The 16,801-nt window shown below is 45.2% G+C and overlaps 1 protein-coding gene across 1 annotated transcript in view; it reads left to right on the forward strand.

Moving 5' to 3' along the window:
- The window catches only part of LOC147718734 (sodium- and chloride-dependent neutral and basic amino acid transporter B(0+)-like), a 746,574-nt gene that overhangs the window by 631,085 nt on the left and 98,688 nt on the right, over positions 1–16,801 (forward strand). The window contains exon 13 of the mRNA XM_086966771.1: positions 4,141–4,308. Coding sequence (XP_086822897.1) covers positions 4,141–4,308 — 168 coding nt within the window. The remainder of the gene's footprint in view (positions 1–4,140; positions 4,309–16,801) is intronic.

Raw genomic sequence — 16,801 nt, forward strand, 5'->3', positions numbered from 1 at the left:
TGGGCTAAAATGGAATGTGCGAGGCCCCTCTAATGTAGATAAGAGGCCCCTTGCAAGGAGACCATTCACAGACACTGTGGGAGACCCATTGTCCAGCATTTTGGCACCCCCCCCCCCCCACATTTTTTACTTTCAGCCCACAAGCATTTCTCTCACCTTCAGTTGATAGGTGTGAGAGTTGCTTGTGGGCTAAAAGTTAAAACTGTGGGGGCGCACAAAATGCTGGATATTGGGCCTCCCACAATGTCTGTGATTGAGCCTCCTTGCAATTGAAGGGAGCTCTCCCTCCCCTATGCCTCCGGACACCATCCCTGAGAGGCCCGGGGAGGGGGGCCCCTCCGAAGGACCTTAATTGCAAGGCGATACCTTTCTTTGAAATAGATCGCCAGGGAAACAACAGGACACATCACCAGCGCGTGGCCCCATGCTGGTGGGCTGAGTGCGAGGGCCTGGGCAGCTGCCCATGCTGCTCATGCCTAGCGCCGGCCCTGCTAAAGCACAGTCAACAATTTACTCCTTATGCAAACTAAATGAGATAATGCAAAGCCCAACAACTGTTCCGATTAGGAAAGTAATACAAGCAAAAATCTGGTCAATTGCTGGTTATGCACAGCAGGCATTCCCGGGTAAAATGGAATCAATGTTAGACAAAGCACAATGCCAGGCCTACAAACGCATTTTCAAACTGCCCAAACATACACGCAACAGCCTAATTCGTCTAGAATATAGTTTCAAGCAACAAAGTAAAGAATGCTTGGGAACGCATGTGAAATACTATTACCAAGTCCTAACAGCTCCAGCCGGAAGCCTAAAGAGCATGCTGAAGCCGATTTACGGGGGGGTCAATTAACCCGCGGCATCGTTACACAGAGGAAGCAGTGGAAACATTGGGATTAGCAATGGAAAATTGGGATCAGGGGACGGTAAACTATCTGGCCATCAAAAATTCAATCAATAAACAATGTTATCAACTGTCGCACCAAAGTGATCTAGAAGACTACGCAACAGGAAGAGGCTCACCTTGGCTGATAAAATCGTTTGCCAGGAGTAAAATCCAGCCATATCTGAAGCAAGCTCTGGGAAGGAAAGCACTAAAAAACATTGTATGGGCCAGACTGGTGCCCCTCCCCATTAAAGAATTAAATCCCGGGTGGAGATCTCTAGAACATAGAATCAGATGCAGTATAAGTGATTTTAAATTTGAATATTTGCTACATTTGATTTGTTGTTGCCCCGGTATGTTACAGTCGCGTAGGATTCTTTTAAAACAAATATGGCTGCGCAACGGGGTACGGACAGTGAAAGAAGCAACTTCGGTTCTCTTTTCCTGTACTACACCACAGGACTTGGCCAGACTTGGGAGATACATGGCCGAGTTGCGTCTTAGGCTTATGGAATAAGAGGGGCAAGGCATTATAAAAGGCAACTTGGTCTGTTAAACAAGTACTCTCCATCAAGGCTGAACTGATAATGAACTGACAACCATTTGCAGATTTATAAATGTATATAATATATCTTCTTACTCGGTATTTATACGGTTGTAAATGTAAATTGATACTTGTATAGCGCACTATTCACCCGCAAGGGTCTCAAGGCGCTTGTACAAATACCGCTGTGGAACCTATCCTGGCTTTCCCTTTGAGGCGTCCACTCCTGGGCACCCCCAAGGTGGAGGCCAGGCATCCTTAGCGTTGTGGGGGCTGTTGTGGAGATTAAGCAAGCTATTGCCCAGAGTTGCAGAGTGGGACTCCATGATTGGAATAGGCACGGAGGCGAGAATTATAAGGTCCGTGGAATTTTGAGCCCAAGACTCGCCAAAGCGCGGAATTGAACCCTGGTCCCAGGCTAGACCTCTGCATCAGGGTCTGCCGCTCTAATCATTGAGCCACACTTCTCCAGTAAACCCATTGTTTTTCATTTTACAAGAATAACTTTTTTTCTTAAACAATTGCTTCAATTTGCTTTTAAAATCGCATGTAAGTTATATTGAAGATGGTTTTAGGTAACTGTGCAATACAAAATAAAATAAATGCGAATACGAATACAAATACAAATACGACTGTGCACAGTAGAAAGTTGGGAGTAGGTCCTGCCCTCTAGCCTGGCTCTGCACCAAACCCCAGTGTATGCCTAACCTACACTGCACACAGCCTTCACCTGTGCACAGTGGCGAGTTGGCCACAGAAATTTTCGTCTGAACAGGCACTACGTCCAGCCTGCAGTGGGTGGCTATCCCTTTGCTGGGCATAGTCTTCGGATGTCCAATGCAGGGATGGCCTTTAGGTCTACCCTCTGGTTAGGCCCAGTGCCCAACCCCCTCCAGGTGTCCAACCCCCCATGGGTGTTCAGCACACCCCACTGCAAATGGCCAACTCCTACTGTGCACAGCTTCGGGACTCCACAATATGGACTGACCAGAAGGCCTAGACTTTGACCAGACCCTTCTCTTTTTTTTAGGTTTTTTCCTAGTACCTTATGGGTGTACCTTGCTAAGTACCAGAGGAACGGGAGCTGATATCACAGTACAGAGCAAATAAATATGTATTTTTTTAATTTGACTTTCACACCATTTTCTTATCTTTCTGGGGTTAACACTTGATAAAAATTCCACCATGAAAGCACAAACAAGAGCATCCACCCACAATGTGGTCTACCTACTCAACCTCCTAAGTAAGGGAAAACCTTTTGTACCGCCACAAGTCAGTCTTCTAGATCGTGGTACAATTCCTAGTAATGTCTAGACTAGACTATAGGATTGCAACCTCATTGGGTCTACCGCAATCCCTACTTTGGCTCTCAATAGAAGCCAGGATCCTAGTGAGGCTATCACTTCAAAGCATGAAACCTTCCAAATGAAAAAAGACATGTGCATGCTTCTTTACTGGATCTGCCTCAAGATTATGGATTTCGGTCCCCTTGGAGATCAGGTGAAATCCATCAGCCTTCTTCAAAAATGAGGCGGGACAAAAGGGGGTGGTGATGGACGGAGCATCTGAACCAATCAAACACTCACACCCAGTCAAAAGATCTGGGTTTAATCCATCACCGTTCTTTAGCCCACTCTGCCCCCCAGTTCAGACATGGCCATATGCAAATCAGTCTGACCCTGTGCCTCATGGGAACAGTCCAGCCCGAACTGCCAAGCCATGCCTTCCCTGGACCGGTAACAAGCTTCATAGTACCAGTTTCTGGCATTACAGCCGTCTTCAGCCAGGCTTGCTTGAATCCAGTGGCAAAGTGAGCAAGGCACTCATGTCTGAGCATACCTTGCCAACTTATGGCGAACAAAGCGGTGCAAAAGGGGGTTATTTATGTACAGTCCTCTGATGCCCATGTGACAAGTTTGTGCTTTATAGAACTCTCTAACTAAAAATCACTTTAAATAAATGGGCCTGAGGGCCAGGTTGTGTTTACCTTTCCCCTCATTTGCAGCCTTTGGTTGTTTTTTTAGGGGGGATCCTGGGTCCAAGTCACAAGGTCCTGTAATGGCTGCAACAACATATTCTCCATGTTGTGGGCAGCCATTTAGGGTCCACCCGTCCATTTTGGATAGGCCTATTCGAGTATATCTTGACACCAATGGTCCAGATACTTAAGTTCTTGAAAACAGCTGAACAGGTTCACCTCAGATACCAAAAAGCATGCTTGCTGAGTAATATAATTACTTTTTGTTAAATTTGGGGTAATTCAATTCAGCCATTTTCTCCCCCCATCAGAGAGCAAACTTTTCTATGTGTATAAACATGGGATATCACACTTTTTGGGATTACCTCTTTTTCTTGGTCCTCTCTTGATGATTGGATCAAATATGAAGGAGTGGGTGAACTTTACTTATAGAAAGATTTGCCAAATGGTGGCAAAGTTATTAAAGAAACATAAAATGCCATTCCTATCAAAACTGTGACTTAACTATAACTATACAGCGGGGACTGCAACTATTGTATGTTTTAGAATCGAATGAATAATGCTTTGTAGTCTGCAGGGGATACAAGGGATTGAGAGGAATTCTATTAAAAGAACTTCCCTTTTCAATAAAATGCTTTATGTTAAATAGCTCTAAACAGAAAAATTATCCTTAAAATCATAATATAAGAATCAGGTTAGAACTGACTATGTCCATTTTTTATTTATTTACAACAGGCAGTTCTAATCTGGTCTTTCGTAACCATTGAACTACCCAACTATGGTGCCATCATGTACCCCACCTGGGGGTTATATTTGGGTTGGTGTATGACTGCATTCACAATCATCTGGATTCCGGTGGTGGCCATATACAAAATATGGGCTGCAGATGGAACTCTATTTCAGGTAAGGTTGTAAACAATACAAAGACTTGATTATATTGTATAATTTAAAAAAGCCTTTTTTTAAAGAAGTAGGTGTGTGATATTATATAATCCTGTAACTGAGTCTATGTACAGGATTTGATTTGTAGAATTATAAGTCCTTATATACAAGGCTGATTGTGCAGAGAGTATGAGCTAAAGGCTAAGGGGACATTAATTCCTCTCCTGATAACATCCTCCTGGCTCTATCCTCAGCTATGGTGGATCGCGTACCCTACGCAAACACAACAGATCTGTAAAAGAACCCCTCATCAATATGGTGGTTTTTCAGCTGTGAGATAATTTGACGTGGCATCCTTTGGCAGCCCCGTGTTCTGAAGCATACGTGATATCTTAAACAGAACCCCACATGGACACGCAGCTTTGTACCATTAAGGGCATTAAACCCTGGTGTTGTACTTTTGTATGTTAAGGAGATTTTCTGGATCCATCGTTTCTGAGGCTGTTGCGATCTGCATCCATTAGAAATATAAAGAATTGTTATTGCCTAAAATATTCATTATGTCTACTGCATTTGGAAAATCGTTTTCCTTTTATGAGGTGATTGTCTAGGAATTAGTATACCATCCATCTGCTCTGGTGGTCCGTACCTCTCCATGAGTGTGTCACAACTGCTACCATAAAAGAACTCCCTCGTCGGATTAGTTATATTCTCTATTAGTTTCAGTGACCTGATGAAGGCCATAATGCCGAAACGTGCGTAGTTCCAATCTACCGCTTTGCCTCTATTGTCTCTTGTGTTTGTTTGTTTGTGTTGTTTTTAATATGAAAAATATTTTTTGTACATATGAATGGTTAAATGAATATTACCTTTAGACATTTTTTCTTAAGTATCATGTATATTATGTGAATGAAATAGAAATACAAAACAAAGTAATAATCAGAAATATCCGTTATGAATAAAATGAAATGAATCTTAAATAAGTTTGTGTGACAATTTTGGTCAATGGTTGATAAGTTCTGTTAAACACATGGGGTGTCACATACTACTATTAGACCTAGAATTGCTTATGTCAAATAATTGACTGTCTTAGCTATAGACCTTTACTTAAAGTCTATCCTCAGCCAGGCCGGACAGCTGTACAATTGTTATTTCCATTGTGGCTTGTGGAAATAGAAGGCCTGCTGATAATGGTAAAGGAGGAAATGTTGCCTAACAGCCAGAACTACTAACTTTGCAACTGGGAGCCATGTTAGAGCCCTTGCTTAAGCTCAACATCATGTTATGCTTGGAATCTCTCTGTGCCTAAAAGAAACAAGCATTTGCAATGCAATAGGTGGCACCTTTTTTAGAGACAATTATTTTTAAAAGGGCCTGCATAAACCTATGTGGGAAAATAGGAGTGAGACAACAAAAGCAAATATGAATAGGGTGTAAAGCCAATGACTCAAGACCATTCAGTGAATGATAGATCTAGCAAGGTTTGCCTACTGTCACATTCCATACTGCATGCCCTTGGCATAGTTGTAATTTAATCTTAAAGAAATAAATATTTGACTTGACAGTACAGAAGTGGGTATACTTGACTAGTTTTGGTGGGATTCTGACTTTGTGTCCACTTAATATATAACCTGTCTGCAGAGCGAATTATGTTCAAGGTGGAGGAAGTAGGGGAGTATGAATGCCCATTCAGACCGTGGCAGCTGCTTAGAGAAAACAGTTGGTGGAAGGCTTTGATCACCATATAATCTATTCCTATAGTTAACAATGAGGTGCACTTTGAATACCATATTTGGCTTCTTTGAATATAGTGCACTTATATTTCTATCTGAATTCAGCGCCAGCATGTCTTTGTGACTAGTGTATGCCACAGTCAGGGCTACTAGAATGCTCCATGGGCAACTAGCAACATGGCCCAGAAGTGAGATTTCCTATCATAATCCCTTTTATAAAATGTTTTCTTTCGTTCAATTGGGTCAAACCAAGCAAACAACAACTGCAACTGCCAGGGTGCATTGAGTTGTGAAATATAAACCTTTACTGGGAATGTTGGTGTTTCGCATATGTGTTTTGATCTGGAAATCTCAGTTGCACACTTTAATCAGCATGAATTAAATGGACCAGTTTTCTGTTTTTTTATCACAGACAAAAAGTGAATGTACACTAGGGTCTCCGTTACAAGTTCAGTGTTATCACCTGTTCTGAGCAAGTGATAAATATTTGGGGGGCTATTTGTTTTGCCTGTGAGGGTTCTGATGGGCAGTTCTCCTTTTACTTCAACTAGAGGAATCTTCTTCTGTTCCCCCAATGTGGACCTAATAATTCTAAGTCCAGACACCTGTAGTTGCCCGGAGCAGTTTCCTCTTGTAAACACCACTTCAGGCACCTCGTTGCATGATTTACATTCTGAACATTTTCAAGCCTGGGCTCCTGCATGGGCTCTTAAAGCTAAGGTTCGGCTTTCATTGCTATTTTGTTGGATCAGCCGCCTCAAGATTGGACTGTAGGAGGGAGGAGCCAAGCCAGTGACCAAGATGCTCGTGTGAAGACTCGGCTCCGCCGATCTCCGCTCCTAACAATGATATCCTGTAACATATCCTGTTCCATATTGCCACCCTCTGTCTGAAGCTGCTGAGCGACGACTCTGCCTTCTCTCCCGATCCCTCTGCGCACCCGGAATCTGAAGTTATTTAGCCCGGAAGATCGGGGCCTGGTCGGGACTGAAGCCGGGGCCTCTCGTAAGTGTGGAGGACAAACTCAAGGCGAACAACAACTGACTGATTTTTTTTTCTGCTTCTTCGGGTGTTTCAGTGGATTATACAAACAGCCATTACTTACCCAGGTCTCTTCTCAGACTTTTCCTAAGACACCTTACTTCAGAATACTTGCCTAAGGAACTGACTACTAAAGATAAAAGAAATCATAGCTCTGAGGGTATATATAGCAACGTCTCCTGACGAACAATGCAAATTTACGCGAGCAAAGCACCCTGGTGCGAGAATCAGCAACGTCTCCCGACGAACAATGCGCATCTGCACGAGCATCACACCCTGGCATGAATCAGCAACACCTTGCGACAAACAACGCAAATCTACGTGAGCAATCCCCCCTGGTGCGAGAATTAGCAACGTCTCCCGACGACCAATGTGCATCTGCACGAGCAACACACCCTGGTGTGGATCAGCAACGCCTTACGACGAACAACGCAAATCCACGCGAGCAACACCTTTCGGTGAAAAATCAGTACATCCCTCATATGCTATGTTGGGTTGGCCTACTTATACTTTTAGCATTCTTGCTCAGGAGCCGATTTTCCTCCCGTATCAACAACTACTCATTAGAGGGGAAATAGCCCATCCCTCTGTAAGCACTTGGTAAAAAAGGGGCGACCTTCCTTTACAAAGAATGAGAACCAAATATATATTCAAAGGGTCTTTATTATATAACGATAGTGGTGGCAAGAAAGAAATAATGGCTAAACATCAACACACATATACACATAAAACCTGAAAATGAAAAGCAAAATTAGATAGAATTACATATACATAGAACATCTCACCATAATGGTGTTCATCTGTGTCTTGAAGAAGGGTCCAACTCTCTTTCTCCGTCCCTCTCTGGTTAGGTAAAGACTCTCTTCTCCACAAACATGACTGCACGTCTGCACCGTGAAGTTTTGTCAGACCATTAAAGCCGCCAGACTATCGTCTCACAGGCAATCAATTCATCTCACTTACTCATGGACCCGCTTTCACTAATATAGTTTCTAACCCTTTCTTGAAGCTTCATAGAAGAACCCGCTATCGTTTTCACAGGATTCCTGTACCGCCCCGTACCAGGCACACAACAGCAGCTGGCCAAGCTTTGTTGCGTCTCCGGCGCGAAGAGAGCACATTCCACCGATAAGAACCGGTCCGTGCTGGTTCACTGCTAGCAAATAACATCTCAAACATAAAACATTACCCTTCACCTAAAAAGGCTCAACAAGATGGAGGGAAAGAAGAAGATGGCGTTGCTCGATTACAGGCCTCTAGGCCCAAAAAGGAGCAAAAACAGTGTATAAAGCAGCATAAAATTGTCAAAACCTATTGGTAAGCTCTGCAAGTGAGTGGAATAAGAGTCAAAACTACATCACATACTGAGATGGTGGTGGGCAATGGTCACAACCACGCCGCTCAAAACCGGTATCTCAGTCATTACATTCCACCCTTGACCAATGTACAACACCATCGAAAGTATAAGATAATCTGGTTGGACGTAGGTCAATAGTGGAATGAGGCGGTTCACCTTGCTAGGGGTATCTCAGATCATTCCCCACTTTGGATCAGGTTCTGTTTTGCTCCAAACTCTGCTGGTAGGAGTGCTCCTAATAATCCCTGGTATATGCAAAATCCCAAAAAGCTTTCAATGACTATTTCACAAACATCGAGGGATCGGTGTCTTCATCGGTATCTCTCTGGGAGGCCTTTAAAACGGTCATTAGGGGTCAAGCCTTATCATTGATATCTGGAATCAAAAAGGAGCGAAATAAGGAAATTGTGGAAGCTGAGATGGAGATTGGTAGGCTTGAGGAGGAATTGGAGCAGGGGTGACACAGGCTAGCTTACATATCCTGAGCCTTAAGCAGCATGACTATAAATTGTTGGTCACTGATATGGCTAAGGCTCTTGGAAGGGAGCAGCAGGGTAGGATCAATGATCTAGGGGATAAGGCAGGGAAACATATTGCTTGGCTAGACAGGAGAGAAGGCGCTAGTCGTATTGTCCCAGAACGTATCTCGAAGAGAGGAGAGTTGATTACTGACCCCCAGAGTATAGTTGACACCTTTGCGGAATATTTTCAGACGGTCTACTCCTCTGTCTCAGATAGACCTGAGGAGGACTCCCGTTTACTGCTCTGAGATATACGACTCCCCTGTTTCTCCAAGGAGGACGGTGATTTTATGAATAGCGAGCTCACAGTGGATGAAATAGCCCAAGCCATCCGTACTTTGAACTCGGGTAAGGCGCTAGGACCCAACGGGCTTCTGATTGAGCTTTACAAGCTCAGGCTGGACAAGTTGGCTCAGCACCTGAAGAATATGTTTGTAGAAGCCTGTGAAAAGGGAGTTTTGCCTAGAGATCAGAAAGTGGCGTTGGTAGTGGTAATCCATAAAGAGGGCAAACCGAAGAATAGATGTGCCTCATACCGGCCTATTTCCTTATTAAATGCTGAATCTTAAATTATTGGCTAAACTTCTCGCAAATAGGCTAGTAAAAGTAATTGGTGGACTTATTCACCCGGACCAATCAGGTTTTATTCCCCATAGGAATACCGCCCTGAACCTACGTAGGTTGCATGGCGTGATAGCAAGAGCGCATACTTTACGGGAACCGGCTGTGGTTGCCTCTCTTGACGCAACCATGGCCTGTGATACCGTCGAATGGTCCTACTTATGGGTGGTCTTGGCCAAATTCGGATTCGGCTCTGATTTTATCAGATGGGTGCGTTTGTTGTACGCAGAGCCGCTCGCCCAGGTAGTGGTTAATGGCAGCGTCTTTGCACAGTTTCGTTTGAGTCAGGGTACTCAACAGGGCGGCCCCCTCTACCCTCTTCTTTTTTCATTGACACTGGAACCCCTGGCGGCTTGGATTCGATGGGAACCCTCGATAAGGTGATCCCCTGATTGGGATGACAGGATTTCTTTGTACGCAGACGATATCTTGCTCTACCTGACCGCTCCACGGAAATCCCTTAAGGTGGTGTGTGACATCTTGGCCTCCTTTGATAAAAATTCTGGTCTTTCCATTAACTGGGGGAAGTCTCTGTTATATGTTCTTAGAGGAGAAAGTACTGTCCCGCCTAACAATTGCCCCATCCAGATTACTACGACTGGATTACGGTATTTGGGTATATTTATAACACTCGACCCAGCAGTTAGATATAGTGAAAATCTTCTACCCCCACTGCAGAGGCTCAGGAGTGACTCGGCACACTGGCGTAAACTTCCGATCTCCTTGTTGGGACGAGCGGCCCTCTTTAAAATGATGCCCCGTTTCCTTTATGTCCTTCAAAATACCCTAGATGTAGTGCCCGCCAGTTATTTTCGTGAGATAGAAGGGTTACAGCGTAGTCCTTTGTGGGAAGGATAACCCTGTATTGCGTTAAATAAGCTGACACTCCCACGTTACGATGGAGGTATCGCCCTACCGGATATCAAAAGGTATTATTGGTCTTCCCAGCTTGCTGCCGTTAATCTTGCAACATATGGGTCCATTACGGATCCTGGGTATGTGATGGATAGGTGGCTTCTTCCAGGGGGCAGTTACAATAGAGCACTGTACTCAAGGCCAGCGAGGCTAAATTTGACAGGTCCCACCAAACATGCTGGCATGATGCTACGAGTTCTCTGGGGTGGGAAGGTAGACTGATGCTGACTACCCCCCTTTTTGACTCCGAAAGGCTAGGTAACCTGTGGAACACAAAGGGCTTTGACAAATGGGAGCTGATAGGAATCTCGACTGTTAAGGACGTATGGAGTAAGGGGCGGGTTAAATCCTTCGAGGAAATGCAGGGAGAATTTGAATTACCAGTTCTGAATACTTTCGCTATGCACAAGTCCGTCACTCGTTACAAGCGGCCCTCTCTATGGATGTAGAATTGCCGGAGGCATCTCCCCTTGAAGATACAATTTTATACGGCCATCTCCCCGAAAAACCGATTTCCCTGATTTATAAAAAACTAATTAACAATAGAGCGGATCTGCTCGGGGACTTCAGAGATAAGTGGACAGGAGACGGAATAGAATTAGACGACGAGGACTGGCAGGCAGCTGTCTCTTCCCCGAAGGTGGTCGCTATTCCTGCTTGGTTACAACTGATACAGTTAAAGATTCTACATAGGGTCTATATCACAGGCCCCCGGCTGGTTCCGATGGGGTTGGCGATGGAGGGACTGTGTAGACCCAAATGTGGTCTCTTGGGTTCATTCTCCCATATTATCTGGGAGTGTTGAGACATTGCCCAGTATTGGAAGGGGATCCACACCATTATGCATGAAGTTACGGGTGTGTCTTTGCTGCCGGAGGCGCGTAGATGTCTCCTTAACATATGGGTACCCACTGATCTTACGGCTGCGCAGACACGGTGGGTCACACTGGGCAATATGGTAGCCAAAAGATATATTGCCCAAAAGTGGGGCTCAGACACACCGCCCACCCTTGGAGAATGGGAAAAGGACATGGACTGGAGCATGTTTCGGGAAAAAACAGTATATGTAGCGAGGGGACGTCCCCGGAAATGGGCCTTAATCTGGGGCCAGTGGAATGAACATAGGGAAGGGGATTGTGTACCACCTAGAGATTTTGTTATTGATGTTCCCTCATCCCCATGAAGCGCTTTGGTGACTATGGGCCCGATGTAGGAGCCCTAATACCGGTCGAAAACGGTCGATTTCGGCAGTTTCCGACCGGTATTAGGGTTTTCTAATGTAGGAGCATGCTTTACAGAATCGGTATTTTACTGAATCTGTATTTACAGATTCGGTAAAATTACCGAATCGGTAAATACAGACTCGGTAAAAATACAGATTCTGTAAAAGCACATGTAGGTAGCACATCTTTGAGTGCCGCAGGCCTTTCAGATTCGGTATTTTACCACCCAATCCAATTGGGTGGTAAAATACCAAATCCAGGTGTGCATGAACATGTGTGCATGCACACCTGTGCCATGTGACAGAGAGACATGCCCTTAGGGCATGTATGTGTGCCCCTGTATTTGGGGTGCTAGAGGGTGTCAAAGTGACACCCCTGCACCCTTGCAGGAATCAGTAATTACCGAATCGGTAAATACCGATTCGGTATTCACCATTGATTCCTATGGGCTTCAAGGCCCATAGGAATCAATGGGGGATACCGATTCTGTATTTACCGAATCGGTAAATACCGAATCCTACAGATTCGGTATTTACCGATTCTGAAATACCTACATGTGCCCCCTTCTATTTTACCACTTCTTAAATACCGAATCGGTAAAATTCAGTATTTTAGAGGTGGTAAAAGAGAATTACCTACATCTAGCCCTTAGTACTTTTGTTCTTCACCCCCCTCTCTCAATATACTGCTAAATGTGATGTGAATTTTCTGTACTGTGTCTTATTGATGCCTTGTTTTAATAAAAAGAATTATAAAAAAAAAAGATTGGACTGTAGGAAAGGTTAATGCTGGTGAGAGTACAACAGAATGCACAATTAATAAATAAACACTTGTGCAAGGAGTCCCTATTAGGACACACACCAGCCCCTATCATACATTGGCCAAACAGTACAGAGGTGAACACAGAAGGAACAAACATCAGCGCTGTCACCATGAGCAGCCGCCGCTACCCGCTCTGCCCCGCCTTCCCTTCCCCAGGCAAAAGCTTTTGTTTACAGTATGGGGGACTTGAATCCGCCACTTCTTCCATTGGCTAGCTCATAAATGGAGGCTAGCCATTGGAAGAGAGTGGCTGTCAATCACGCTTTCTCCGTGAAAACGCGATTCAGGGGCGTTTCTGTGTCTTTTTTTAAGTACCGCCCTCTCCTTTTCCCATTGGCTGGAGTTTTACCTTCCAGCCAATGGGAAGGGGAGAGCGCGAAACACACGCCCCCGAATCTGCCGGCCGGGACACCCCCGTGACGTCATTCCCGGGCCGCCCTGTGATTGGCTGCCGGCCCGGGACCTGACTTGTTGTACCTGGTCACACTATGACACTTCAACTTGTGTTTGGCCTTCAGCCCGTCTGCACGTAACATCCTGACATCACTTCCTTGGCACCCGTCGTTGCTGGGCGGTGCAGAGCTTTGACAGGATAGCAAAGATGGCGACGGTGGCAGCCTCAGGCTCCCCGAAGCCACAAAGTCCCGGACCGGGGGCCGTCGAAGGCCAAGTTACGGCCTCCATGGACGAGGAGCGGAAGCCCCAGGCGGGGCGGAGGCCGAGGCGGAGGAACTGCGCTGCCCCTGGCATTGCGCTGAGCTCTCGGCACGGCAGAATGAGCAGCGGCATCAGGGGCTCTTCTGCGACATGACGCTGGCCTTTGGAGAAGAGGGTCGCGAGTTTCGGGTGCACCGGTCCGTACTTGCCGCAGCCACGGACTACTTCAGCCCGTTGCTGTCTGGCCACTTCCAGGAGGCGCGTTCCGGCCGCGTGGAGATGCGCAAATGTAGCTCCGAGACTGGCCCCAACATGGAGACAGTTGAGGCCGTCATCCAGTACATGTACACTGGCAGCATCCACGTCTGCACCGGCAATGTTCAAGAGGTGCTGGAGCTGGCTGACAGGTACTGGAATAACCGCGCGGCTTTCCCTATCAGGAGACTGTACAGTAACGCTGAATGGTGTGCAAATTTGTCAGCTGGTACCACCGTGTCCTTGTGATGCTCTCAGCCAGAGCGGTGGCCACAGGTGTTTGTGGTGGTTTGGTTGAAAATGATGGTTTTTCCCGTGCCCTCAAGTAACTGTCATTGTTAATCTGACACCACCTTTCATTTCCGTTCAGAGGATTTGGTGGAGGCATGTTCTAACAGTAGTAGAATATGTGGGGAAAATGCAATTTACTCAAAATTGGAGTCTTTTTCATGACGGGACTATTTTTGGAAACATAAACCTTCTTCAATTATTTATTAAAGGGATACAATGTTTTAATTTTGCATTACCATTAAGTACTGACCCAGTGCTTGAAATTGAATAATAGAAGCGCAGGTATTGAAATGGAAAAATAGAAGTGCTGTACCTGGTTGTTTCTGAGAAGTGCCGGTACTCTCCAACTAAAAGTATTAGGTTTTCCTTCAGCAGTGTAGGTACGCTCCCTCAATAAATAAAATTGCCAGTACTCGGTACCAGCTTATTTAAAACATTGTACTGACCTAATGTCGCTGCTAACAGAAAAAACTAGGAATATGGTAGAAACGACTTCATAACATTTCACCTTATCGTGTGTATTTTCTTTTCTCTTTACAGTGCAGGATGGTGGGGGCTTCTTTTAAGTGCTAATGGGCAGGGCTGTAAGTGGGCCGGGCCATTCTGGTGCTCAGCACCGTCAGTTCTTAAAAGTGGGCGCTGAGACAGGTCCCTATTGGCTTTCCATTTTTGCCCTATCCTTCTGGATGAAAAAAAACTTAATTCTGCTGCAGAATCACTGCTCAAAACCTTTGATATAACTTCACAGAAATGCTTTTTAGTCTTTCACAGTCTCATCATTTGAGGACTGAAGCAATTTCATTATTATATACAACAAAGCCATGGTTGCTGCTTATTTATCTTATGCAACTAAAAACCACTGACAAAGCCAATAGCCCTGGCTTGTTGTAGGTATAATGTTATTTGTTATATCATATATCTGGATGCAGAAAAAGCAAAATACCAGTCGGGCGGCACACTACCCTGAGATTTTTTGCTTATGTTTTTATAAGTCACGCCTTTAATTGCATCGGCCATTGCAAACTCCCCAGTTTTTTCATCCTGCTTAAAGTCCTGCTCGTGAGTATGGTCTATCTTAATGAGGTAATAGAGTTCTAAGAGCAGCCTCGGATTGGCAAGGCAGGCAGTCTGGCATCGGCTGATGGGCCTCTGGCTGAGGCCAGTTGGCGAACTATTTTTTTGGCCTACTATGGACTCCACCCCTGGTGCACAGCGTCAACGGCTGTTGTTACAGCCCTAGCAAACAGGCCCTCTCATGCCCATGAAGTCATGCCAGCAGGCCAATGTCCGAGGCAGAATGACAATGGGCTGCTCCATTCCGACTGTCACAGCGTGAGCTGTGCCTGCCTCCCTTCCCTCCAGGTGTGAATGTCTGCAAAGAGCTGCTGAAGGGAAGCCTTTAGCACTTACTTTTCAGGGTACTGCAGCAGGGGAGAGGACTTCAGCAATGGGTGGTGGGGGTTGGTGAGGGCCAGCAAGGGAGCTCTTCAGTTTAATTTTGTACTCATTCACTCCATACAAGCAAAGTAGATATCAGGGTCTGCGCTTCTCCTTTGTCTGCCAGATGACAATTACTTTAGTCAACCAGGACATGTTGTGGCCATAGTTGACTTCGAAACTGGGAAACTATGTTCAAGTTTAGCGTCAATTCAACATCCTGTGATTCTGGGCAATCACTTAATCTACATGAAACTAAAAAGAATATATATATATGACCCTATGTAATGTTTTCTGGTACTCACATAAAGCGCTCCAATGCCTCTGGGCCTAGATCCAGCTTTTTAAGACTGCATAAAAGGATTGTGACACTATTTTTTTTGTTTCTTTTTGCATTTTCACACTAACTTCATTCCTTTTCTCAGAACGTACATGTAAATGTAAATGTAAATGTGTAAATGTATGTAAATGTATAGGCATTTATATAGCGCACTACTTACCCGGAGGGTCCCAAGGCGCTTCGACCGCTGCGAAACCCTTCCTGGCTTCCCTGAGAGATGGTCCCTTAATGGGTATCTCCAGGGTGAGACCAGGCATCCCCGGCGGTCTGGTGGGGCCGTTAGTGAAGATGAGGCAAGCTAATGCCCAGAGTTGCCGAGTGTGATCGCTGATCAGAGCGGGCACCGAGGCGAGAGAATTATCGAGTCCTGCCGCGCCGGGAATCGAACCCTGGTCCCGGGCCATCCTCTGCTCTCGGGTCTGCCGCCTCAAACCAGCCTCTAACCACGCTAGCCGCAAGTAAAACAAACAAGCATTTACAATGCAACGGTTTCGCCTTTGGAAAAGTTTGAGCTATTGGCATTGTAAATGACAAAATTTGTATTTATGTGTTGGTTTTGAAAACAGATAAATAAATGGCATTGTCATTTACATTGCCAATAGCTCTAAATTTTCCAAAGGCGAAACCGTTGCATTGTAAATGCTTGTTATTATTGTCAACAGTGTGGATGCTTCAGAAAGCGAATTGTTTATTTGTTTGAAAGTAAGAAGTGTGTTGCATTTCCTTTCTTTGCCTTTCAAACAAATAAAAGCTCTTTCCAAAGCACACACACTCTAATGATAATTTTCCAAAATGCACTCACTTTCCAATATAAATAAACAAGCACAATCTTGGTGTCTGGCGAGATGAGTTTTAAGGTCATAAATTGAAATGATGGCAGGTCCGGTGCACTGTGACAGTAGACCGTGTAGTGAAGAGATAGCTCCTGGCTCGGCTCGGCCATAATTTCAATTTACAACTTTCAATTCAGTCAGCATTCCTCGGTGTATGTGTGGGGTGGGGGTAGGCCGTGCTGAGAGCTTGGAAGTTTCAGGCCTTCGAAAATACGAGCATCGGCAGCCAAACTTAAACAAGTTAGAGAGCAAGGAGGAGGGGCTATCACACACTGTACAGTGTGCTGGCCAACCAAAGTGTTCCCATAGTGAAATAGCCGGGGAGGGAGCTAAGAACACAAAGGAGGGACATTTGCACAAATGCACCAATACCAAGCATTTCTGAATGCCACAGATAACAGCCAATAGCAATCAATGGGTGTGCCAAAACCCACAGATGAGCCATAACAGGTCGATCGAAGCTCGACA

The sequence above is a fragment of the Lissotriton vulgaris genome, chromosome 4_1 (assembly GCF_964263255.1).
Source record: "Lissotriton vulgaris chromosome 4_1, aLisVul1.2, whole genome shotgun sequence".
In the NCBI taxonomy this organism is placed as follows: domain Eukaryota; kingdom Metazoa; phylum Chordata; class Amphibia; order Caudata; family Salamandridae; genus Lissotriton; species Lissotriton vulgaris.